This window comes from Podarcis liolepis, assembly GCF_965112155.1.
Source record: "Podarcis liolepis genome assembly, chromosome: 10".
Lineage (NCBI taxonomy): Eukaryota > Metazoa > Chordata > Lepidosauria > Squamata > Lacertidae > Podarcis > Podarcis liolepis.
In genome coordinates, this window is record NC_139562.1 from 9,108,392 (window position 1) to 9,133,446 (window position 25,055).

At 48.5% G+C, this 25,055-nt stretch overlaps 1 protein-coding gene across 6 annotated transcripts in view; it reads left to right on the forward strand.

Annotated features, from left to right (window-relative positions):
* The window catches only part of LOC310686991 (endonuclease domain-containing 1 protein-like), a 152,296-nt gene that overhangs the window by 116,345 nt on the left and 10,896 nt on the right, over nucleotides 1-25,055 (forward strand). For 3 of the 6 annotated variants that reach the window (XM_083461590.1, XM_083461591.1, XM_083461592.1), the window contains one exon: nucleotides 18,848-19,080. In XM_083461590.1, the coding sequence (XP_083317716.1) occupies nucleotides 18,871-19,080 (210 nt within the window). In that variant the 5' untranslated portion in view covers nucleotides 18,848-18,870. Of the gene's footprint in view, nucleotides 1-11,921; nucleotides 11,997-18,847; nucleotides 19,081-25,055 lie in introns of those variants that run through there. The other 3 variants (XM_083461588.1, XM_083461589.1, XM_083461593.1) reach the window with 2 other exon arrangements.

Sequence of the window (25,055 nt, forward strand, 5' to 3'; positions counted from 1 at the left end):
GGGTCAGACTGAGTCCAAACCAAAGGCCAGGCGGAATAGCTCTGTCTTGCAGGCCCTGCGGAAAGATGTCAAGTCCCGCAGGGCCCTAGTCTCTTGTGACAGAGTGTTCCACCAAGTCGGGGCCACTACTGAAAAGGCCCTGGCCCTAGTTGAGACCAATCTAACCACCTTGTGACTTGTGATCTCCAAAATGTTGTCATTTGGGGACCTTAAGGTCCTCCGCGGGGCACACCAGGAGAAGCGGTCCTATTTTAAGCAAATTGTTTCTTTCTGGTCCAGGAATACAACAAACTGTGCAGGCATTGCCCAGTCTTGTGTTTCATAGAATTGTAACGTTGGAAGTGACCCCGAGGGTCGTGGTCCAAGCACCTGCAATGCATAGCAGTCCCACAATTTCAGACATCATCATCATCATCATTATTTACTGAATTTATATACGACCCTTAGATATAGTGGGAGGGTGGGGCGTGGTTTTTCTCAGGAGGGTAGCAGGAGATGGGTGATTGACTCAATGGGTATGGTGAACCTGCTGACAACTGTTAACGGCTGCAATTAGTCCTACAGGAAAAAGCAAGGGATAGTTTGCAGATGACCAGAAATAGCTTTAGCATATGTAATGAGACAAAAATTCAATATCTCTATTCAGACCAGGTCTCTCCATAGTTTTCAGTTTAGTGTTGTTGTTGTTTAGTCGTTTAGTCGTGCCCAGCTCTTCGTGACCCCATGGACCAGAGCATGCCAGGCACTCCTGTCTTCCACTGCCTCCCGCTGTTTGGTCAAACTCATGCTGGTAGCTTCAAGAACACTGTCCCACCATCTCGTCCTCCGTCGTCCTCTTCTCCTTGTGCCCTCCATCTTTCCCACCATCAGGGTCTTTTCCAGGGAGTCTTCTCTTCTCATGAGGTGGCCAAAGTATTGGAGCCTCAGCTTCAGGATCTGTCCTTCCAGTGAGCACTCAGGGCTGATTTCCTGCAGAATGGAGAGGTTTGATCTTCTTGCAGTCCATGGGACTCTCAAGAGTCTCCTCCAGCACCAGAATTCAAAAGCATCAATTCTTCGGCGATCAGCCTTCTTTATGGTCCAGCTCTCACTTCCATATATCACTACTGGGAAAACCATGGCTTTAACTATACAGATAAGTTGTAATTCAGCAACTTCTCTTTCAAGTTTATTCCCCACCCCACCCTCCCACAATATATAAGGGTCTGGTGACTTCTGTTTCAGTGTATCCGAAGAAGTGTTCATGCCAACAAAAACTTATATCCAGAACAAACTTAGTTAGTCTCTAAGGTGCTGCTGGACAATTTTTTAATTTATTAGAACTTGATGTGATTGCAAAAACCGTTCAGTTTGCTTTAATGTTTTATTGTTTACGGCTACTTTTTGATACGTTGTAGCTAGCTCTTTTTCCCATGTTGTACGCCGCTATGATCATGGTTTGAACTGTGGAAGGGCGACGTGCAAATAAAATTACGTATGTACAGTATCTCAAAAGGAGTTGTAGTCCACACAACAGGGGCAGCCACACAGAAGGCCCTGCTCCAAGTTACAGTGGTGTGGGCTTTTGGGATCTTTGGAGGCAGACCACAATGACCTACTGGGCATATAAGAGATAAGGCAGTCTTTCAAGTATAGCATTGTATGTTGCTTTCATTACCAGATTTAAGGTGCTGCTTTTGACCTTTAAAGCCCTTCACGGCCTAGGACCCTCGTACCTACGGGACTGCCTCTCCCGGTATGCCCCATGGAGGACCTTAAGGTCCATAAATAGCAACACCCTAGAGGTCCCGGGCCCTAAGGAAGTTAGATTAGCTTCAACCAGAGCCAGGGCCTTTTCAAGACTGGCTCCGACCTGGTGGAACGCTCTGTCTCATGAGACCAGGGCCCTGCAGGATCTGATTTCTTCCCGCAGGGCCTGTAAGACAGAGTTGTTCCACCTGGCCTTTGGCTTGGAGCCAATTTGATTCCCTCCCCCTCTTTCTTTTTCCTTTTTCCTCCTGTGATGAGGCTGCATTTTAATGTTTTATGTTGTATTTTGTTTTTAAGTTGTATTCATTCAACTTGTTTTTATTATTGCTTATTAGCCGCCCTGAGCCCGGCCTTGGCTGGGGAGGGTGGGGTATAAATAAAATTTATTATTATTATTATTATTATTATTATTATTATTATTATTATTATGTGGACATTCCTTCCTTGGAGGTTTGTAAGCACAGGCATTGGATGGCCATCTGCCATGGATGCTTTAATTGAGATTCCTGCGTGGCGGAGATCTCCAATTGTAGCATCACATCTGTGATGGCAGTCATATTTTTTTAAAGAAGCACCTCGTGTCTTTGGGGTGCCAGGAAGACAGGGGGGCATATAATTACCTTCATACACAACTGCTCTGAAACGCACCTTCTGACGGCTTCATTCTGTGAAATTTGCTTATGTAATTGCCTTTACAAGCAACGAGACAGGCACACCTCTCCCTGCCTGGGAGCCGAATGTGCCTAAATTTAGGACTCCGTCCAACAGATAAATCACTCCCTTTCCATCTAGTCACCCCATCGGCGCATGGTTCCTCTTCCGCTAGCTATTTGCATGTACAAATGTTGCAGGGAGGTCAGTGGAGTAAAGGGACTTGTGTAAGAACCTCGTGCTCTGCGGTGGAAGGACGGCAGTGAGGTCAGGGCTGTTCTGAGCTGTGTGTTGCCGTTGCGCAGAAGAGTTGCTATGACCTCTGTATTTTTATTCTTTTTGTGGCTGTCAGCTAGTTAAAAGAAATCTGAGTTGATCACAGGAGCCTTGCATCGATACAACACATAGAATCATAGAATCGTAGAGTTGGAAGAGACCACAAGGGCCATCGAGTCCAACCCCCTGCCAAGCAGGAAACACCATCAGAGCACTCCTGACATATGGTTGTCAAGCCTCTGCTTAAAGACCTCCAAAGAAGGAGACTCCACCACACTCCTTGGCAGCAAATTCCACTGTCAAACAGCTCTTACTGTCAGGAAGTTCTTCCTAATGTTTAGGTGGAATCTTCTTTCTTGTAGTTTGGATCCATTGCTCCGTGTCCGCTTCTCTGGAGCAGCAGAAAACAACCTTTCTCCCTCCTCTATGTGACATCCTTTTATATATTTGAACATGGCTATCATATCACCCCTTAACCTCCTCTTCTCCAGGCTAAACATGCCCAGCTCCCTTAGCCGTTCCTCATAAGGCATCGTTTCCAGGCCTTTGTTTATTCGGCAGTCAGTCCTGTCTTGTTCCAAGTAGAATTTGGCTTGGGGTTGCTGCATTCGTCAACTGATGAATCTGCACAGGTTTTGCATAGGGGGGGGGATTTCTTGTAATAATGGAATATTGAGTGATATAGTTCAGCCTTTCTCAACCTGTGGGTCCCCAGATGTTGTTGAACTACAACTCCCATCACCCCTAGCTAGCAAGGCCAGAGCTCATGGATGATGGGAGTTGTAGTCCAACAACACCTGGGAACCCACAGGTTGAGAACCACAGATAGTTTCTGTAAAATATGCAGGGATTTATGATATGTAAAGTGAACCAGGGAAAGAGAAGAAGGGAAGCCATTGATATTTCAAGGATGCAAAAATGGGTGCTATAAATTGTAAAACAAAAAACGTAATGAAAATTATATACTATAAGAAAAGAAAAACATTTCTACAGGAGAAAGTGTGCTGTGCGATTCAGACGATGATTGCATCTGTTATAAAAAGAGAGCTATGGATTGGACTTCTGGCATAGAGAAGTGATTCAAAGGTTGTGGGTTCGAATCCCGCAGAGTTGCATGTTTCTTAAGTCAATAGAGGTAGCTTAGTCAGTAGAGCATGAGACTCTTAACGTCTTAACCTCGTGGGTTCCAGGCCCATGATGGGCAAAAAATCCCTGCATTGCAGGGGTTTGGACTCAATGACACTCATAGTTCCTCCCAACTCTGCAAGACATTGATTCTAAAGTAGTGCATAGTGGGACTATGGAACTCCCTCCCACATGAGGCACCACATTGGATGGCTTTAGAAGAGGATTAGGCTAGTTCAAGGAGGAGGAGAGGGCTATCAAAGACTCGTAGCCATGATGGCCGTGATACACTTGGAGGGAGCAATCCTTCTGAATACCAGTGAGGGGAGAGTGAGCTTTTGTTTGGGGCAAACTTGCTGGTTTTTCACATCTCTAGCTGGCCACTGTGGGAACACGATACTCGGCTAGATGGGCCTGTGGCCTGATCCAGTAAAGGTAAGGTAAAGGATCCCTGGACGGTTAAGTCCAGCCAAAGGCACTCATCTCACTTTCAGGCCGAGGGAGCCGGCGTTTGTCCCCAGACAGCTTTCCGGGTCATGTGGCCAGCAGGACTAAACCGCTTTTGGTGCAACATAACACCGTGACGGAAGCCAGAGTGCATGGAAACACTGTTTACCTTCCTACCACAGTGGTACCTATTTATCTATTTGCACTGGCATGCTTTTGAACTGCTAGGTTGGCAGGAGCTGGGACAGAGCAACGGGAGAGCTCACTCCGTTGTGGGGAGTTGAACCTCCAGCCTTCTGATCGGCAAGCCCAAGAGGCTCAGTGGTTTAGACCACAGCGCCACCCGCATCCTTACCCTGATCCAGCAGACTCTCTTAGGTTATATGCCATGTCTAAGGTGGGGGAGGTATATTCCCCTCCTCTTCACTCACACAATAGTGAACCTCTCTTTTAAAGATGTCTTGAGACATCTTTATCAAATATCTAAAGAGCTGTCACAGGGAAGATGGAGCGAGCCTGTTTTCTCCTGCTCCAATGGCTTCAAGTTGCAAGAAAGGAGATTCCCGACTCAACGTCAGGAGGAACCTTCTGACCGCAAGAGCTCTTCCAAGATTGGAACGGGCTCCCTCAGGAAGTGGTGGACTCTCCTTGGAGGCCTTTAAGCTGATTGGGTGGCCATCTGTCATGGATGTTTTAGCTGAGATTGGACTCGATTCTGTGATCCTATACCTGGAGTTGCCGGGGATCAAACCGGAGACCTTCTGCACGCAGGAGCTTCTGCCACTGAGCCTTTAGAAGCAGCAACAACAGGTTTTCTGGAAGAAGGCAAGTTTTCTCAAGGTTGCTTCTCGCCTCCCTTGGCGGCACGTACGCAATCCACAGGCAGGACGAATCGCACGAGAATGACTTTTGAGGAAGCTCTGTAGCCCGTTGCTTCATTCCTTGGGTTCCTGTGCTTGCCCGCCACCTGGTCTAGATGTTTGTGAAGAAGGGCTGACCAGGGGCGTCTTACCCATAGAGGCTGGTGGCACAGGACGCCAGGGCGCCAAGTTCTGGAGGGTGCCAGGGAAGAGGTGGAGGCTGGATGCGGCACCTCCTGGCATCAGCTTGCTGCCCGCCTCCTCCAGCCCCGCGGCAGTGCCGTCCTCCCCAAAAAACTCTGGGAAACGGGGAGGGAGCTTTGCACCACAGCGCCAGATATGCTTAAGACGGCCCTGGGGCTGACTCTTCCAGGCAAAGGGACTCCGCTTGCATGGAAGAAACTGGAGCCTGCTATGTGAGACTCTGCCCACAAGGCGACTCGGCTGCAACTCGGTACAAGTTTTTTCTCATTTCTGTGAAAAGGGTACTGGTTGGAGTGGCAGCAGACAGGAGGGGCTCAGTGTTTCCTAAGGTGACTAAAGATTGATTGATTGATTGATTGATTGATGATGATGATGATGATTTATACCCTGCCCATCCCCAGCCACTCTGGGTGGCTTCCAACAAAGTATTACAATAGTCTGTTAAACATTAAAAGCTTCCCTAAACAGGGCTGCCTTCAGATGTCTTCTAAAAGTCTGGTAGTTGTTTTTCTCTTGGACATCTTCTGGGAGGGCGTTCCACAGGGCAGGTGCCACTACCAAGAAGGCCCTCTGCCTGGTTCCCTGTAACCTCATTTCTCGCAGCGAGGGAACCGCCAGAAGTCCCTCGGCGCTGGATCTCAGTGTCCTGGCAGAACACGTATACCCCCTTCATCCTTGGTGTCAAGGTGTGAATGCCTCTTGAATGAGCAACTCACTTTGCTGAACAAAATTGGGCAGAGGAAAGCCAACAAGATTTGTGAGTTTTAAGCTTAGTGGGGAGAGTTGTGACACCCCCCCCAAAAAACCCTCTATGCATGTAATCAAGCCTTAACACTGGCTCAAAAATCAAAGTCAGATTTGAGGGGTTGGATTTTAGCAGGGTACAGCAGTGGGGGGGCATTTCTGAATCCTTAATTGCATTATTTTGAACCTGTAGGAGGGACAAAGTTGTGGCAGAGCTTTGGGGTGCTTTGCAGCTTGGAAACAGCCAGTGAGGAAAGGGGTTAAGCACCACTCACCCTGTTTTTCCACCCCAAAGCTGCCATTTTGGGGTGAAGAAACAGGGGGGTTTATCCCCGTTCCCTGCTTGCTGTTTCTAAGTGGTTGCCCTGTTGTCACTCAGAGATAATAATAATGTAGTAGTAGTAGCAGTAGCAGTAGTAGTAGTAGTAATAATAATAATAATAATAATAATAATAATAATAATAATAATAATAATAATTTATTATTTATACCCCGCCCATCTGGCTGAGTTTCCCCAGCCACCCTGGGCGGCTTCCAACAAAATACTGAAATACAGTTGGGCAGATCTGTCAAATTTTGCATGCAGTCTTGCCCGATGGAATGCATTTTGTATGTAATTTCAACTCATATAAACCCCGGCATATTATGATTTACCCCAGCCTGTGCGTTTCTGCACAGATTACTTGGCGGGAGATCTGCACTGCAAAACGCAGAGGAGCGCAGCTTTCAAAAGTGTGGCTGTGTTTCAGTTCCCACTCTGTTTCTAAAAGTGCAAATTTTACATGCAACTAAGCCCTAAGGCAGGGACGCACGTGGCGCTGTGGGTTAAACCACAGAGCCTAGGACTTGCTGATCAGAAGGTCGGCGGTTCGAATCCCAGTGACGGGGTGAGCTCCCGTTGCTCGGTCCCTGCTCCTGCCAACCTAGCAGTTCAAAAGCACGTCAAAGTGCAAGTAGATAAATAGGTACCACTCTGGCGGGAAGCTAGACGGCGTTTCCGTGTGCTGCTCTGGTTTGCCAGAAGCGGCTTAGTCCTGCTGGCCACATGACCCGGAAGCTGTACGCCGGTTCCCTTGGCCAATAAAGCGAGATGAGCGCCGCAACCCCAGAGTCGGTCACGACTGGACCTAATGGTCAGGGGTCCCTATACCTTTACTTTAAGCCCTAAGGCTGGGACCTTCACCTCTGCAAGCCCTTACGCTCAGCTACTTTTCCGTCAGTCTCACGTGCCCAGACCCACACATAGCACAGGAGGGGGGCGCAACTGGATGTGCAGGTCTGAAAATGGCAAGTGGGGGGGAAAGATTTTGAATTCACCTACCGCCACCTGCTGCTGCATAGCTTCAAAACACTTCAGAAGCACCTGCTCGGTGGAAGTCTTTCCTTGAAGATGCAATCGTGGCCTAAGAAGAATAGCTGAGCTGGCCTCCTACTTTCCCTGTTCTGTACGTAAAAGTAGTTAGCACAGGAGGGAATCCAGAAGAGAAACGATCTGGGTTGTTGCCAATGCAGATTTTGCATTTAACGCAGAGTTTACCTGGAGGAGGACGACTGCCAGCTGAGAGCCCGAAGGACCCTGCCCTTGCCTCTTTCCACATGGCTTGGGGTGGGCGGCTTGACAGGCTTCACGAGGACTGCAGCTGTATATAAATGGTTTTTCGTTTTTATCTGTGTTGTTTGAAATGAGACCATCTTGGCTGTGAGTCCTGGAAGACCTGCCCCCTGCCATTCTGGCCCTTTCCCATCTGGCCTGAGAGAGTGGAGCGCGGACTGACTCCAGCTACAAAAGCTGAAGCTGTTGAACGGATTCTTGGGCTGGAGTATTGTTTACGGGGGGTGTTGAGAGAGCTGTTGCTGTTATTGATATTACAGTGGTACCTCTGGTTGCGAACAGGATCCGTTCCGGAGGCCCGTACGCAACCCGCAGCGGCGCGACTGCTCATGCGCAGGTTGCGATCCGCCACTTCTGTGCATGCACGTGATGTCATTTTGTGCATCTGCGCATGCATGAGCGGCGAAACCCAGAAGTAACCCTTTCCGGTACTTCTTCGTTGCCGCGGGACACAACCTGAAAGAACGTAACATGAAGCGGATGTAACATGAGGTATGACTGTATTGTTGTATCCTTAGTTTTAGATCTTACGATTTACTTGGAAATAGTTTCCATTTGGTTGTGTGCTTTTTGATGTGTTTTATTTATTGTTTATGACTTCTGTTATGTTTGTAATTGTGTAAATCTTGTCTTGTTGTAAGCCGCCTTGAACGTAGTTTCAAATGATGATGATGATGATGATGATGAAGGCCAGCTGAGCTTTCAGTGACAGTGATGAATCCAGGAGCTGCGGCCCAGGAAAGTGAAACCCCACCCAGGACAGACCACCTCCCAGACATGAGAACATGGGAGACATAATTTTTTAAGCAGAGGTTGGATGGCCATCTGTCTTGGACTCTTTAATTGAGATTCCTGCATTCCAGGGGGTTGGACTAGATGACCCTTGCGGTCCCTTCCAGCTCTACAATTCCATGATAACACCCCTGACTTTTCAAGATTCAGCTTCAGAATTTTCAGCTTTTTTAGGATTCAGCTTCTGTTTATTAAGTCATGCCCAACCAATGTTAGAAGCTCATATATATATATATATATAAACCTAATTGCCAAATGTCACCTTAAACCTTGGTTACGGTCACCACAATAGAATGTTTTAGGTGCTGTTTTCTTTTATTTCGCAATGGAATTTATTTTTATTTATTATTACTGTTCATTGCATTTAGGGCTGCCATACGCCCAGAATTTCCTGGACGTATCCAGAGGATTTGCCAGTCGAAAATAGCGTCCGGGCGGAATTTCCTAAAATCGGTAAAAATGTCCTGGAAAGCCCGGGCATATGGCAACCCATGATGTGGAAGTGTTGGGTTTTGGGCGGATTTCCTGAAAACTAGCTCAAAAAACTTGAAATTAAAGGATCAAATCAAACAGTTCCAGAATAAAACAAATTCAAGCTTCAAGGAAAATATTTCAGATATTTCAGTGGAAACCTGACATCCAGAGATCTCCCCATGGTTGCAATCAGACCCTTGCCAGTTGCAAAACGCTTTTGGGGTATGTGTGAGCTCCTTATCTTTCTCCTCTGTCTGCCCCCAACACAATTCCTCCTCCCTTTTCTCCAGCTGCTGCTGAAGGGCAGCTTTCACAACCGGCAGGGAAGAGAGGCCTCATCCTTGCCTGTTACCCATTTTTGACATCTCGTCTGTGGGCAGCCAGCCTTCCTGCTCCGAGTCATACTGCCTGTCTTGTGACTCGAGCATTCATTCCTGGAAGCGTCTGTCAAAACCTCCCAGCTTCCTCTTCTTCCCCCCCTCGGGGCAACACTCGTCCTTTCCTAGAGCACAGCGTTTCCCACAATGCTAAGTGAATCGTGCGCCTGCAGTAATGTGGAGTTTAGAAGTCGGCATCATTATGGCAAACGGTGTTGCACAGAGGACTCTGGCAGTGCTGGTACATCTGTGAAACTTCCCTCTGCTGGAGGTTCTCCAGAGTCCCAGCTAAAGCTTATTTTCCAATGAACTTAAGGGCACAAGAAAAAAACCGGCTGCTGGATCACACTAAAGGTCCAGTTAGCCCGTCAACCTGTTCTCACAGCAGCCGAGCAGATGCATAAAAGTGCCTGGCTTAAAACCGTCTATCAAAAACTTCACTCTTGTGTCCTATCCCCACAACACCTACTCACTATGGGCCCCACTAAAGCAAACAGTCTAATTGGTCAACGTCTAAAAGATATCGAGCCTCAGAACAACCTGGCCACTATAAGGAAATTCTGCCCTTGGTATGTTCATTTTCCACCTCTCCATTTTGATTCTCTGGCCCCATATCTCCACAAACTTAATATCCCAAAATACGGACGTGCTTTTACACTTGCAAGACTGGATGTTTTGCCATCTGCGGTACTTGATTCCAAAAGATCCCGCCTGAGAAACGTCTTTGCCCCTGTGGAGACTGTAGCACCGAAACAGCGGCACACGTCCTTGTGTCTTGTACTCTCTACAAAGACCTGAGGAACGAGATCATCACCCCACTCGTACTAACCATCTCAGGACACTCAACCACTGCCACAATGTCCTTTCTTCTTTCAGATCAAAATGAGCAGATAACAGCAAAGGTTGCTAGGTTCATAGCAGGGGCAATCAGAATAAGGGCCACTAACTGATGGCTGATTCAGGACTTTAAATTGTGCTTTTATATCAAATTTCCTTTTCTGCGTATGCTGTAATGTTTTACTGTTGCTATGGCCATTGGCTAATGCGAATAAAGTTTATTTATCTATCAGCCGAGCAGTTTCCCATGGGAAGCCTGCGATCAGGACCTGGGTGCATTGCCCAGCAACTTGCATTCAGAGGCAAAACCGCCCCATTTTTAGGTCTCCAGTGATGTGCTAAGTCACTGTCCCATCACCACTTCTACTTACGTAATGGGGAAGGCAGCACTGGGTGTGCTGTGAGTTTGTCAGAATTCTGCACACCGTTGTGTTAAGGGCGGTTGTTTGTCTTCCATTTGCAGGTGGAGGAATAACCCTTCACACACACAAAATCCTGTTTAGAGGAAGGTGGCAAGCCGGGGAGAAGGACCCTGCGTCAGTTGTCTCCCCAATGGGCTAGTCTTTCAAGTAAGGTAAAGGTAAAGGGACCCCTGGCCATTAGGTCCAGTCATGGCCGACTCTGGGGTTACGGCGCTCATCTCGCTTTATTGGCCGAGGGAGCCGGCGTACAGCTTCTGGGTCATGTGGCCAGCATGACTAAGCCGCTTCTGGAGAACCAGAGCAGTGCACAGAAAAGCCGTTTACCTTCCTGCCGGAGCGGTACCTATTTATCTACAGTGGTACCTCGCAAGACGAATGCCTCGCAAGACAAAAAACTCGCTAGACGAAAGGGTTTTTTGAGCTGCTTCGCAAGACGATTTTCCCTATGGGCTTGCTTCGCAAGACGGAAACGTCTTGCAAGTTTGTTTCCTTTTTCTTAACACCGTTAATACAGTTGCGACTTGACTTTGAGGAGCAACTCAATAGAACGCGGCGTGGTAGCCTTTTTTGAGGTTTTTTGAGGTTTTTGGTGATTTTTGAAGCTTTTCCAAAACTTTCCCGACACCGTGCTTCACAAGATGAAAAAAATCACAAGACGACAAAACTCGCGGAACGAATTAATTTCGTCTAGCGAGGCACCACTGTACTTGCACTTTGACGTGCTTTCGAACTGCTAGGTTGGCAGGAGCAGGGACCGAGCAACGGGAGCTCACCCCGTCACGGGGATTCAAACCGCCAACCTTCTGATTGGCAAGTCCTAGGCTCTGTGGTTTAATCCACAGTGCCACCCGCGTCCCTATAGTCTTTCAAGTACAAAGATGGTTTTCAAGTCACTGGGGTAGTGGGACACAGCATGCAAAACTGCAGCCCCCTCTGCTGAAGATCAGAATGGTACAATCTGGGGTAAGGTGAGAACTGCACCCCATAATTCACTGTAGCCCAGTCACTTTTTCATATAATTGTCCAGCCCTCTGCAATGCAGGAACCTTTTACCCAACATGTTGCCTCGAACGCACAACTCTTGTCTCATGCTCTTCCAACTGAGTTTTCCCAGGAATTTTGCTTTCGTTCTTGAGAATTCAGTGTGCGCAGTACAGTACAGAAGTTTAGCACATGCTAACTTAGTTTCCCCCTTCCCGTTTGCCCACGATGTATTCCAGGAGGAGATCAAAAATCCCTGTGCTTTATTTATTTTTTTAAAAAACTGTGGCCTGCACAAATTATGCAAATTGCAATTATATTGGCACATTTCGGCATTTTTACTACCTTGCATAATTTGTTCCGTTCCGGCTAATCATTGGGTGAGATGGGAATCTGCCCTGGGCTTCGGTGGCTGGAAAGTTATTCCCTGGCTCCCGAGATCCCAGTAAGTGTTGCTCGCATGCTCTTCTCAAGCTTGATGGCTAGAAACTTGAGCTTTTTAAAACCTCAGATGGAAACAAAAGGGAGCCGAGGCTCCTGGGGAGCTGTGTTCTGCTGCCAGCGCCATGTTCTCCGGCTTCTCTGTGCTTCCGAGGCATTGGCATCCTTGCCCTAGAGAGACCTGCCTTTGTACGGGAGGTGTGGACTGGCATGTCCGCCAACCGTGCCCAGCCGTTTCTGAATGCTGCTGGCAGCGGAGACACGGCCCGTCCAATTAGCAAACCCTTGCCCATGCTCTCTCTCCCGAGAACATCCCCGCGCACGGCTCCCGGGCCTTTCAGAGCTCCGGTGCTAATTATGCACCTCTTAGAAATAGCAAGGGGTCTCAAAAGCCTCTGCTGTCAAGCCTTCACCGCCATTGATCGGAAGCACTTTGCTGGGGGGTTTTGTGCATCTTTAAAGGTCCCAGGGCTCAATTCAGCATCAAAGCCCCTCAGAGCAGCCCCGGACGCACGGAGGACGGGGGCCCTTTTGTTTGTCCCGGAGAGACCTGTGTGGTTCAGTGAGCTCGGATGGTTTTTAATGGGCCTTCTCGTCGCTCGTTGCCAACTGGGCTGGGTTCAAAGCTGGCTTGTCTGTTTTCCACCAGCGAGCAGGTTTCAGGCAAGGCAGATTGGCAAAGTGCAAAGGGCCCATTGCAGGACGTGTGTGTGTGTGTGTGTGTGTGTGTGTGTGTGTGTGTTAGACCCTCCGGGGGTCTTTGGCTTGCGCAACCATAGTTTCGATTCATGCATAGCAAGGGAATGAGCATTGGGCACTGTTGTGGAGCAGGTGGAGTTGTTCAAAGGAGCTTGTTTTAGTTATGTGCTGCCTGCACTTTGGTAGAAGATAGAATTGTAGAATTGGCAGGGACGCTGAGAGCCACCCATTCCAAGCAGGAATCTCAACTCAAGCATCCATAACAGATGGCCATCCAACCTCTGCTTAAAAACCTCCAAATAGGAGAGTCGAAAACAGGGGTCGGCAACCGAAGGCCCATGGGCCACAACCGGCCCATGGGGGTCCTTTAACCGGCCCATGGACCCCCAGCGCCCGCTCGGTCGGCTCCCTTGTGCTGTGCTAAATCGGCTCGGAGCAGAGCAGGGACCGGCTTCCAGTTGGCTGCAGGAAGCTCTATAGTAGTTACCTCTGCAAAGCAATTTTTTGAACAGAATGTGGAGTAGTCCCAAATAAGCGGAGGATTTTAGGTATACTAAGAAAAACAGGCCATAATATTTTGTTGGGATTCATTCTGCAAAGAAACAGAAACTTTGGAGAAACATGCACAACTAGTGACAAAATTAGGGATTGTTGTGCGTGATGTATAAATATGTTTTGTATGTGTTTAAAGTACTGTTTTGTTTCTGTTTCTGTCTGAATGAGAGGGGGTGTTGGGATTCATTCTGCAAAGAAACAGTAAATATGTTTGTACCTTTAAGAACTGTTTCTGTAAGCTTTGGGCTGATTGGGTACAGCTGACCATGACCACAAAAGGAGGAAAAGTTGCAGTTTGACTTTGCCTGCAGGAAAAACACCCACAAGCTTTTTTGTTTGTTGTTTTGTGATAAAACCTTTACAGTGGTGCCTCACAAGACAAAATTAATCCGTTCCACGAGTCTCTTCGTCTTGCGGTTTTTTCGTCTTGTGAAGCACGGCTATTAGTGGCGCTTAGCGGCTTTAAGAAAAAGGAAACAAACTCGCAAGAACTCGCAAGACGTTTCGTCTTGCGAAGCAAGCCCATAGGGAAATTCGTCTTGCGGAACGACTCAAAAAGCGGAAAACTCTCTCGTCTAGCGAGTTTTTCATCTTGCGAGGCATTCGTCTTGCAGGGCACCACTGTATTTGATTTGGTTTTACACCGGTCTCATGGTGTCATAGCTTCTGTCATCTGCCACCAGCGGAAAAAACCCCTCCAACATATTTGTGATATTGGCCATGCAAAAATTTAGTTGGAGGGAGAGACAAGAGATGGGGCTGCAGACCCCCTGGGTGCGTTTCACGGACTCCTAATTGGGAACCACTACCCTACAGCTGGGACGCGGGTGGCGCTGTGGGTTAAACCACAGAGCCCAGGGCTTGCCGATCAGAAGGTCGGCGGTTCGAATCCCCGTGATGGGGTGAGCTCCTGTTGCTCGGTCCCAGCTCCTGTCAACCTAGCAGTTCGAAAACACGTCAAAGTCCAAGTAGATAAATACCACTCCAGCGGGAAGGTAAACGGTGTTTCCGTGTGCTGCTCTGGTTCTCCAGAAGCGGCTTAGTCATGCTGGCCACAGGACCCGGAAGCTGTACGCCGGCTCCCTTGGCCAATAAAGCGAGATGAGCCCTGCAACCCCAGAGTCGGCCACGACTGGACCTAATGGTCAGGGGTCCCTTTACCTTTACCCTACAGCTTGTGAGAGCGCTGGAACGAGGAATGAAGACCAGGCGCCTAGATTTCTGCCCCTGGTGATGGTCAACCTCTCTATTCCGACTGTGCCCCCCCTGCATTTGATGTACGCAGAGGAGGGGGGAGGCCTGAACTCCCCCTTCATGCACTTAGGGGTCAGCTTCAAGCAGTTCCTTAAATCTAGAGCCTGAGGGTTTTCCTCAAGAGGACAGGCCTTTGGAGTTGGGCGAGGAAGGTGGAAACACGAGCTGCTCCGGCACCAGCCGGGAACGCCGGCCAAACAAAACGAGTGCCGAAGGATTTCCAAGAGCAGCGTTAGGAGCAAAGTACATGCTGTTCTTGCTGGGCCGTCTGCTGTTACGTCACTCTGATCGCTCATGATTTGGAAGGCTGGAGATGTGGGCACAAAACGGGGGGGGGGGACGACAAATAAAACCCCAAGGATGCAAGGGACAGGCGTGTCCGTGTGGATTTTCTGCTGAACAATTTGTTTTGTTTTTACAATTCTTTAGTTTGGGTTTTGTATATATATATGTATCTAAAACCAAGGGAGAAATTATTCATGCCTCATCATGCTCCGTCTCCAAAACTGTGCCAGATTTATGTGCTGGCAGGGGAAGGAGGAAGTTTCCTTTGGAAATTACGTTTGCCCTGAATTCCATAACCAAACCAGATGGATCCTGCAGCTCCCAGGCAGTTAGGAGCAGAGGAAGTGGCTTTAGACTGACTCAAGAACTATTGGTCCACCTAGGTTAGGACTGTCCGCTCTGACAGGCAGCAGCACTCCAGGGTTTCATGTAGGGCACTCTCTGGAAATGGCAGGGATTTAACCTGTGAGCTTCTGCTTGCAAGATGGGTAGTCCTTAGAGACCCTTCTTCTTGCTGGCAGAAGCGAGGACGGGAGTGACAGGAGATGGGAGAGCTCAACTAGAAAGCTCTGTCTCCAGAACTCCCACCCCAGGGAGGCTCGCTGTTTTTGTTTGGGTGCCTGGTGAAGAAGACCTTACCATTCATCTAGGTCAGTTCCAGGGAACGTTTGACTCTCTAGGTCAGGGGTCTGCAACCCACGGCTCCGGAGCCGCACGTGGCTCTTTTACACCTTTGCTGCGGCTCTGGGGCGGATACTAGCGAGGGGAGGAGGCACATTGTGCGCCCCGACACTCCCCACTGTGGCGGGCGCTGTACTGGCTGTGACGTCGCATGGGGGCAGTGCGTGTGTTAGTCACGCACCATCCCGATGTCACCTTCCCGCCCCTGTCAGATCGCGGCTCCGGAGATATATTTGTTTTAAATGTCGCAATGGTTTTGCGGCTCCCAGTTTTTTTCCCTTCGGAAACGGGTCCAAGTGGCTCTTTTTGTCTTAAAGGTTGCAGACCCCTGCTCTAGATATTGCTGAACTACAACTCCCATCAGCCCCAGCAAGCATGAATTTTTTTTTACATTTCCCAGCAAGTTCCTTTAGTCTTTCTACTTGCAACTCTGGGCTTGAGGCACCCAAACAGGATTAAGAGCGGAGGAGTCCCTGGAACACCGGCTTATGTCACTCAAAATCCCTGCCAGGGGCCTCCTCTGTCTCCACAATGCCACCAAACGTGCATGAAAAAATCTCCTCCTTTTACATACTGCATATGACATCTTTGGATGCTTTCGAGTTGCATCGAAAACAAAGCAAAAAATATATATGTCTGATTTATCAATGAGGGACAAGAAGCCAAATGAAAACACTCTGTGAGAAAACCTCACTCTCTCTCTGTTTCTCTTTGAGCTGGAAATGAAAAAAAATGGGCTTCATTTCACGCTAGAGAAGTCTTTCAAGGCAAAGGATTTCTTCCTGATGCTCCCCCCCCCCAGCACCAAATGAAGGATGTTCCTGGAAAGGGGGCGGCGGGGGGGGGATGCCTCCAGTTTATTAGATTAGATGAAATCATCAAGTTTCCAGCAGAAGTTACTGGTCAGCACGTACAGGGAGAAGACTGTTGCCCTAAATGGTGGAAAACCTGGATCGGTTTCTGTGCAACGGCCCGAGGCTTGTATCACATAATCTCTCCCAATGCTAATCAAATATTTCAAGCTCATCCTCCCCAACAAAAGCTCAACAATTCTGGTCAATCCAGTGGGTAAGATCACTGCCAGTTGAACAGAGGGATGTTGCAAAAGCAGTTGTCTTTTTGAGAGCCTTGTAGGAGGGCCAGAGTAGCAATTGCTTCCTTTCTGTAAGGAAGCGTTGGGGAAAAGTCCTGCCAAGAGAACATAGGAAAAAGGTATAAGGAGGAATGGAGGACTTTGGGAGCAGGATACTGGTCTCGATGGAACTTGCTTGCTTGGAAATGTTTTCCACCACTGTCCCGGAGCTCACCAGAGATCGAGCCCAGGACTTTTGACATGCAAATGACGCATTGTAGGAATGGCCATTCCTCGGACTCTCTTTTGTGCAAAACTGATATTGCACTCTTTTGTGCAAAACTGATATTGCACAATTGGGATTTCTGTTTTCTGGGGCTGGGGGTGGGGGGAATCGTCTACTGTCATAAGGACTAGACTCATAGCTTTTCTTTAAAAGTACAACTAAGGCCAGCAAAAGGCTGCTGTTATTCATGGGCCAGTCCCTCTGCTGTGGGCGCATCATTCCATGAGGACATGTTGAATTATATTTCATTTCTCCTTCCTGCAAACCCCCGGACGGTCTCTCCCGCATATGCATTGGGTGTGTTTATTTATAGACAGTGTCTCTCGCGCACAGGGCTGTGTCACTGCACACTTTAATTGGTACCTTTCGTTTATCCACCCCCGAGCTGGATAATCCGTCAAAGCACTTGACTAATTTTAATTGGCAAAGGGAGCGGGAGAAAGAAAAAGTTGATAGGAGGGTCTGCAAGCTTTGGAACACACCGGCTTGGTTTCTTTGAAGTTGTTTCGGTTTCTCTGTGCTACTGTTAGGGGGAGAACGTTGCATCTTTGATATATCCTTTCTGTTCCCTCCTAAGAGGAGGAGCAGCTTTTGCTTGTTAAAAACGATGAATTATGCTTCCTGCGGTATCTCAAGAACACACCTGTATGGAGGTTTTTCATTCACATTCATCCAGCCAGCTTAAAGGCAAATGTTTAAACAATTGGCAACTCTTTGCTGGCGTCCCTGTAACTCTTTGGCACTGAAATTTGATCCCACCCTGGCATGATAACATTATTCAGGGAGGTTATTTTTGAGAGGTTCATAAGGCACAGGACTCCAAACTAGGGGCTCCGCCAGCCAGATTCAGGGGCATTGCTATTTACGTTGCTCTGCTAATTTGCCACCAGAGGGCGCTGCTGGCCATCTCCCCTGCCCCTCAGCACCGCATGGTGGCCAGAGGGCAGTATTGCAGCTTTCAGCTCAGCAAGGACCAGCAGAAGAACTACGTGGACTTGTGAGGTGGCAGGGTCTCCTTCCTTGGAAGTATTTAAGCCGGTGTCAGACGCAGGTGGCGCTGTGGGTTAAACCACAGAGCCTAGGACTTGCCGATCAGAAGGTCGGCGGTTTGAATCCCCGCGATGGGGTGAGCTCCTGTTGCTCAGTCCCAGCTCCTGCCAACCTAGCAGTTCGAAAGCAGGTCAAAGTGCAAGCAGATAAATAGGTACCACTCCGGCGGGAAGGTGAACGGTGTTTCCGTGCGCTGCTCTGGTTCGCCAGAAGCTGCTTAGTCATGCTGGCCACATGACCCTGGAAGCTGTACGCCGGCTCCCTCGGCCAATAAAGCGAGATGAGCGCTGCAACTCCAGAGTCGGCCATGACTGGACCTAATGGTCAGGGGTCCCTTTACCTTTACCAGGTGGCCATTTGTCATGTATGATCTAGCTGAGATTCCGGCATTGCAGAGGGCTGGACTAGATGCCCCTTGGGATCCCTTCCAAGATACGAGGGCGTGATGGATCCCCAGAGAATGCTTGCGTTTCCTCCTTTCCCTTTTGGAAAGCCGCATGTAGGGAAAGAGATCAGCTGGAGACAGTCTCAGCCGAGACATTCCTGCTGCTTTGGGAATTATGCAAGGGCGTCCAGAAGCCCAAAGGAAGGAAACTGCTTTGGCCTTTGGAAACAGAATTGCCAGCCGTCACAAGGAAACAAGAGGAGCCTGCAGGATCAGGCCCGCAGGCAGGATTCGAACACAAGAGCCCTCCCCCCTCCTGCCGTTTCCAGCAACTGGCTTTCAGGAGCATTTCTGCCTCTGAATGTGGAAGCATAGCGCAGTCCTTGTGGCCGGGAGCCATCCATAGCCCTCTCCTTTGTCCAATCCTCTTCTTAAAGAGGCTGATTCCTTTCTTCCCCCTGCTGTTCCTTCCCTCCCTCTTCCTCGCTTGAATTAAAAAATGAGGGTGAATTAAAAGCAATGAACGCTGAGAGCTGGAATGTTGCTGGCATCCTTTTAATACTAACAGTAATCCCTTTTTATTTTAAGGTGCAGATGTTCGCCTCGTGAGGATGCCGTGTGCCAAAAGAAGCAACGCTGCTAAGAAGCCAGCTGCTACCGAGAAAGATGTGGGGTTTTTTTTTCCTTCTTGGGGATCTTCTAAGCGGGATTCGTTTCAGGAGGCAGCGGTGGTTGGTTCACTGGTCACAGCGGCCTTTGCCAAGCGGATGCGCTCCAGATGTTTGGACTCCAGTTTACATCAGCCCCAGCCGGAAAGGCAGGTTGGCAAAAGCTGTGTGATTAGGGTGTTGAAGAGACCCTGAATTTGGGTGTGAGTAGGGGGAGAGGGAGTAGGTCCATATAGTTAAAGCCATGGTTTTCCCAGTAGTAATGTATGGAAGTGAGAGCTGGACCATAAAGAAGACTGATCGCCAAAGAATGGATGCTTTTGAATTATGGTGCTGGAGGAGACTCTTGAGAGTCCCATGGACTGCAAGAAGATCAAACGTATCCATTCTGAAGGAAATCAGCCCTGAGTGCTCACTGGAAGGACAGATCCTGAAGCTGAGACTCCAAGACTTTGGCCAACTCATCAGAAGAGAAGGCTCCCTGGAAAAGACCCTGATGTTGGGAAAGATGGCGGGCACAAGGAGAAGGGGACGACAGAGGACGAGATGATTGGATGGTGTTCTTGAAGCTACCAGCATGAGTTTGATCAGACTGCGGGAGGCAGTGGAGGACAGAAGTGCCTGGCGTTCTCTGGTCCAGGGGGTCACGAAGAGTCGGACACGACTAAACGACTAAACAACAGGGGGAGAGAGAGGGGATGTAGACTGTGGTTCAGGGGGAAACTTGGCTGAGGACTAGGAAACGGCAGAGTGATACCCCAAGGATTTGGCCTCAGACCTGCAACGCAGGAAGAAGAATGCGAACTTAACTTGGAGGCTTCTCTTGAGACGAGAAAGTGACTTGGTTGGATGACTTCATGGACTCAGAACTGCAGAGTTGGATGGGACCCCAAGAGTCATCTAGTCTAACCCCCCCACAATGCAGGAATCACAACTAAATACAGTGGTACTTGGGGTTAAGTACTTAATTCGTTCTAAAGGTCCATTCTTCACCTGAAACTGTTCTTAACCTGAAGCACCACTTTAGCTAATGGGGCCTCCTGCTGCCGCTGCGCGATTTCTGTTCTCATCCTGAAGCAAAGTTCTTAACCTGAAGCACTATTTCTGGGTTAGTGGAGTCTGTAACCTGAAGCGTATGTAACCTGAGGTACCACTGTAATCCCTGACAGGTGGCCATTCAAAACCTCTGTTTAAAAATCTGATCCGCTCGTTTGTTTTGATGTAGGAATCGCTTTGGTTGAACCATCCCAAAGGAATTTTAACACTGCGGAACGTATTTGAAAACAGTTTCAGAGCCAGTACAGTGGTACCTCGGGTTAAGAACTTAATTCGTTCTGGAGGCCTGTTCTTAACCTGAAACTGTTCTTAACCTGAAGCACCACTTTAGCTAATGGGGCCTCCTGCTGCCGCCACACGATTTCTGTTCTCATCCTGAAGCAAAGTTCTTAACCCGAGGTCTGGGTTAGCAGAGTCTGTAGCCTGAAGCGTCTGTAACCCGAGGTACCACTGTATAGAAACAGACTGAGGTAAGTATCTCCATTTTAAAAGCTGGAGATCAGAGGCATTATAGTCCATCAAGGGGCAATTGTGGCTCGTAGGCCTGGGAAAGTAGCCCATCTAGGAGAAGGAAAACTCTGACCCTAAACCTTTGTTGCCTTGTGGGGTTTCTTTGGGAGAAGACAAGACTAAGGGGGAGGGAAAACCCTTCACAAATCCGAAGTGGAATCCCTAAGACGGTCAGATGGTGCCCTATACACTTCCTTCCAGCAATTTCTGCAGCCAAGCTGGCGCTAAATGTCTTGCTCTGCTTTCCACATGAGCGAGGCTGAGAGAGGAGCGTCTTTTTGACTGGGAAGCCCAGGGCCTCCACACACACTGCCCAGGTTGGCTCCCCAGGAAGGTCACTTTGGCGTTGCTAATGCAGTGGTTGGCTTCACCCCCAGAGCTTAACTCCATTGCCTCTCAAGACAGATGGATGCTAATAAGCCCGTCAACATCTGGAGGGTCAAAGGCTTCTCCCTTCCCCAGTGTAGCACAGATGTTGCAGGAGACCGCCCTGCAATCTGCAGACCACATTTGCACATGCACCAGCCCAGGGGTGGGGGAGGAAAGGAACTACGCTCATATTTTTGGAACACCTCCCTCCAGAAGCACTTCTTCCCCTTCGAGAAACCTCTGCGAGAGGCTGCCAGTTCGGAGCCTTTGTGATTAATCCCGGAGTCACGCTTCCAGAATGCACACACAGTTGTCCTTTTCACCAGCCAGAGTGAGATGATGGATTGCTTCTCGTTTAGAACTTCCAACCGCAGGAATTCGTTTTTTTCGGGGAGGAAGGAGAAGTGCCCAGCTGTGGAGAGGAGGCTTTGAATTTCCTCTGCTGTCCTTTACGTGTTGGGAGATAAGGAGCCAAAATGGGAGTTAAGAGCCGTGGCGACACGTGCAAACCAATACCCAGAAGATGTCAAAGCTGGGTTGTTTTGATGCTGGAAGGAATTTTGGCCTGGGTCGAGGTGATGCCTTCCCTTCACCTGTTGACAAGAAAACACAGAGCTGAAAGTTTTCCAGCTTGGTAAAGGTAAAGGGACCCCTGACCATTAGGTCCAGTCATGGCCGACTCTGGGGTTGCGGCGCTAATCTCGCTTTATTGGCCGAGGGAGCCGGCGTACAGCTTCCGGGTCATGTGGCCAGCATGACTAAGCCACTTCTGGTGAACCAGAGCAGTGCTTGGAAACACTGTTTACCTTCCCGCCGGAGTGGTCCCTATTTATCTACTTGCACTTTGACGTGCTTTCGAACTGCTAGGTTGGCAGGAGCAGGGACCGAGCAACGGGAGCTCACCCTGTCACGGGGATTTGAACCGCCGACCTTCTGATTGGCAGGTCCTAGGCTCTTTGGTTTAACCCACAGCGCCACCCGCGTCCCTTGGTAGTTAAGGGCTGTTAGCCTATCCTGGAGCTCGCAGATCTGACTTCCTTCTTCTCCAAAGGTCGGCTGTCATATCTTTCACACCCAAGAAGGGTTTTCCAGTGTGAACTTTATTTGTCACATACAGTTGTTGGAATGGGCAAATCGGTCTCCCCCTTTCTCGTTTTCCCATCCTTTGGTTTAGCTCTCCGCCCTTCTACGTCAGACAACCTCGAGAAAATGTGCCACCCAATTTATAATGTGCACCTTTTGAAAATGCGGTTTCCCACAATACAATGCATTTGTGTGTGTGCACGGACATACGCTGTTTTCACTGATATATATACATACTTTGCCCAAGTGTGTGCATTTTTGTACACATGACTTGGCCGGGAGAACTGTATTTCAAAACACGGGGAAGTTATGACATTCCAAATGTTCACATGTTCGTTTCTGGAAGTCTGGTTTGGGTGGTTTTGCCTTTGAATGCAAAGTGAATCGTGTTTCTCTCCCCACTAATGGTGAATAAGCTGGTGGCTAACATCACATCATTGGCACATAGTTCCCTGTTCCTGATTGCCAGTGGGGCCTATTTAATTATTATTTTTTAGATAAAAGAAAATGCCCAGCCCTTGCGCTCACATCTCTTCTTTCTAGGTCAGGCTGCGGCCTCTTCTGCCGTCGGAGGAAGTCTGTCTGGAGCTCCCTCAGGAAGCTGGTTTCATATGGTGGTTTAGATTTAACTACACGATGTCTAGCACCATTTGAAATCAGTGTTCTTGGGGGAAGGTTGGCTGCACATTCGCCGGACGGGAAGCGACTCTGGTTTGGAGGCAAAGGAAGTGCAAGGCCTCCCGAAAAATCCTTCTGGGACAAACCTCGTCAGAAAAGGATTTGCCGCCTACACAGACTCACACGGCACGGTAGCAGTGTTGAGCAAAGGCCGTAGAGTTGGGGGTCCCAAGAGTTTTCTAGTCTAGCTCCCTGCAATGCAGAAATCACGGCTGAAGGACAGATGACCCATCTAACCATGGTTTGCTTTTTTAGCATAACCCATCAAAATGGTGTCCTCCTAGGGAACTGGTTAAAAAGAGAGATGGAGATGCTCAGATTATTGGAAAGCTGTGTTTAGTAAGGTTTTGAGGGGAGGCGGGAGAACAGAGCAAGGTTTGCTTGGTGAAGAAATAAGTGGGTTGTCAGACACTCAGAGTTTAGAGCCCATTTAGAATCCCATTTCTGTGTGGGCCTTTTCTCTGGGACGTTCTCTTGATTTATTTAACAAAATTCATATACCACTTGATTGCAAAAGCAGAAACCTTAAAGCGGTTTGCAAAAAGAGTAAAACAAGGCAGATCTTATGCACATTAGTAAGAGTCTTATTTTTATTTTTTTTTGGTTTGCAAGTAAAAGCACACAGCCAGAGACAAATTGGAACGACGATTCAACAAAGCATGTGCAATAAGCAAAAGAGAGGTAGTTTTCAGAATGGCTACAGATAACGCAAGATATGCTGCAACGATTCAAAGGAAACTGAATTGGCTGGTGTAAAGGACACCTGCCATAGCTTTGTCAGTCACATCCAATATCCTATTAAGATGTGAAGGTGTTTAATTAGACTTACACAATGGAATCTTCGCTCGTTCAGCATCTGAACTGAACATATGCTGTGTTGTTGTTTTAACATATATATATACTTTCAATATTCCCAGCACATATTACATTAGCATCAGCATCTACAGATTCCAGTAACCCCTTTAGAGGATGACTGATTTCTTCTGGTGTTCAGAGTCTATTTCTCTTTCTAGCACCATTTGAAATCGGTTATAGTGATTGGGGAAGAGCACCGTGTATAAGCTGATCCAAAGTTGCAACTGTATTTCAAATAAATTGTGTGCTTCGGTTGGTTGGAGAGCTGGAACTGCAAAAACCTGGGTTTGAAGGTCTGCTTCAAGGTGAAGAGACAGTGTCTGAAACTGGGATATGCCAGTTCTTATCTGTATGGTGGGGGGGTAGGAGCAGTCTACCTCACAAGGCTGTTGTTGGGGACCAGTGCAATAAAGATTGCGGCGCAGTTTGCAAATGAACCGCAGCATAAATTGCACCTGCCATTATTTTCCCTTTCGAAAGTTGCATACATGTGCAGAATTGTCTGGTTACGTGAAAGGAATCCATCATAATGTCAAGGAAGAACGTTGACTTGCGATCAGCAGACAATCAAAAGATTACTGGAAGGCACTTTCCCACCTCACAAAGTGTTTCCCAGCACAGACCCCATTCTTTGCAAGAACCTGCCTAGAATAAGAGTTGCAGGGGACACCAAGGGTCATCTAGTCCAACCCTCTGCAATGCAGGAATTTATAATAATAATAATTTATTTATACCCCACCCATCTGGCTGGGCTTCCCCAGCCACCCTGGGCAGCTTCCAACAAAATATTAAAATACCGTAATACATCAAACATTAAAAGCTTCCCTAAACAGGGCTGCCTTCAGATGTCTTCTAAGAGTCTGGTAGTTGTTCTTCTCTTTGACATCTGGTGGGAGGGCGTTCCACAGGGCGGGCGCCACTACCGAGAAGGCCCTCTGCCTGGTTCCCTGTAACTTGGCTTCTCGCAGGGAGGGAACCGCCAGAAGGCCCTCATTGCTGGACATCAGCGTCCAGGCAGAACAATGGAGGTGGAGACGCTCCTTCAGGTATACTGGACCGAGGCCGTTTAGGGCTTTAAAGGTCAGCACCAACACTTTGAATTGGCTCAGAAAGGTAGCCAATGTAGGTCTTTGAAGACCGGTGTTATGTGGTCTCGGCGGCCGCCTCCAGTCACCAGTCTAGCTGCCGCATTCTGGATTAGTTGTAGTTTCCAAGTCGCCTTCAAAGGGAGCCCCATGGAGAGTGCATTGCAGTAATCCAAGCGGGAGATAACCAGAGCATGCACCACTCTGGTGAGACAGTCCGTGGGCAGATAGGGTCTCAGCCTGCGTACCAGATGGAGTTGGTAGACAGCTGCCCTGGACACAAAATTGACTTGCGCCTCCATGGACAGCTGTGAGTCCAGAATGACTCCCAGGCTGCGCACCTGGTCCTTCAGGGGCACAGTAACCCCATTCAGGACCAGGGAGTCCTCCACACCAGCCCGTCCCCCAAGAACAGTACTTCCGTCTTGTCAGGATTCAACCTCAATCTGTTAGCCTAGAGAATCCAACCTCTGCTTAAAAACCTGCAAGGAA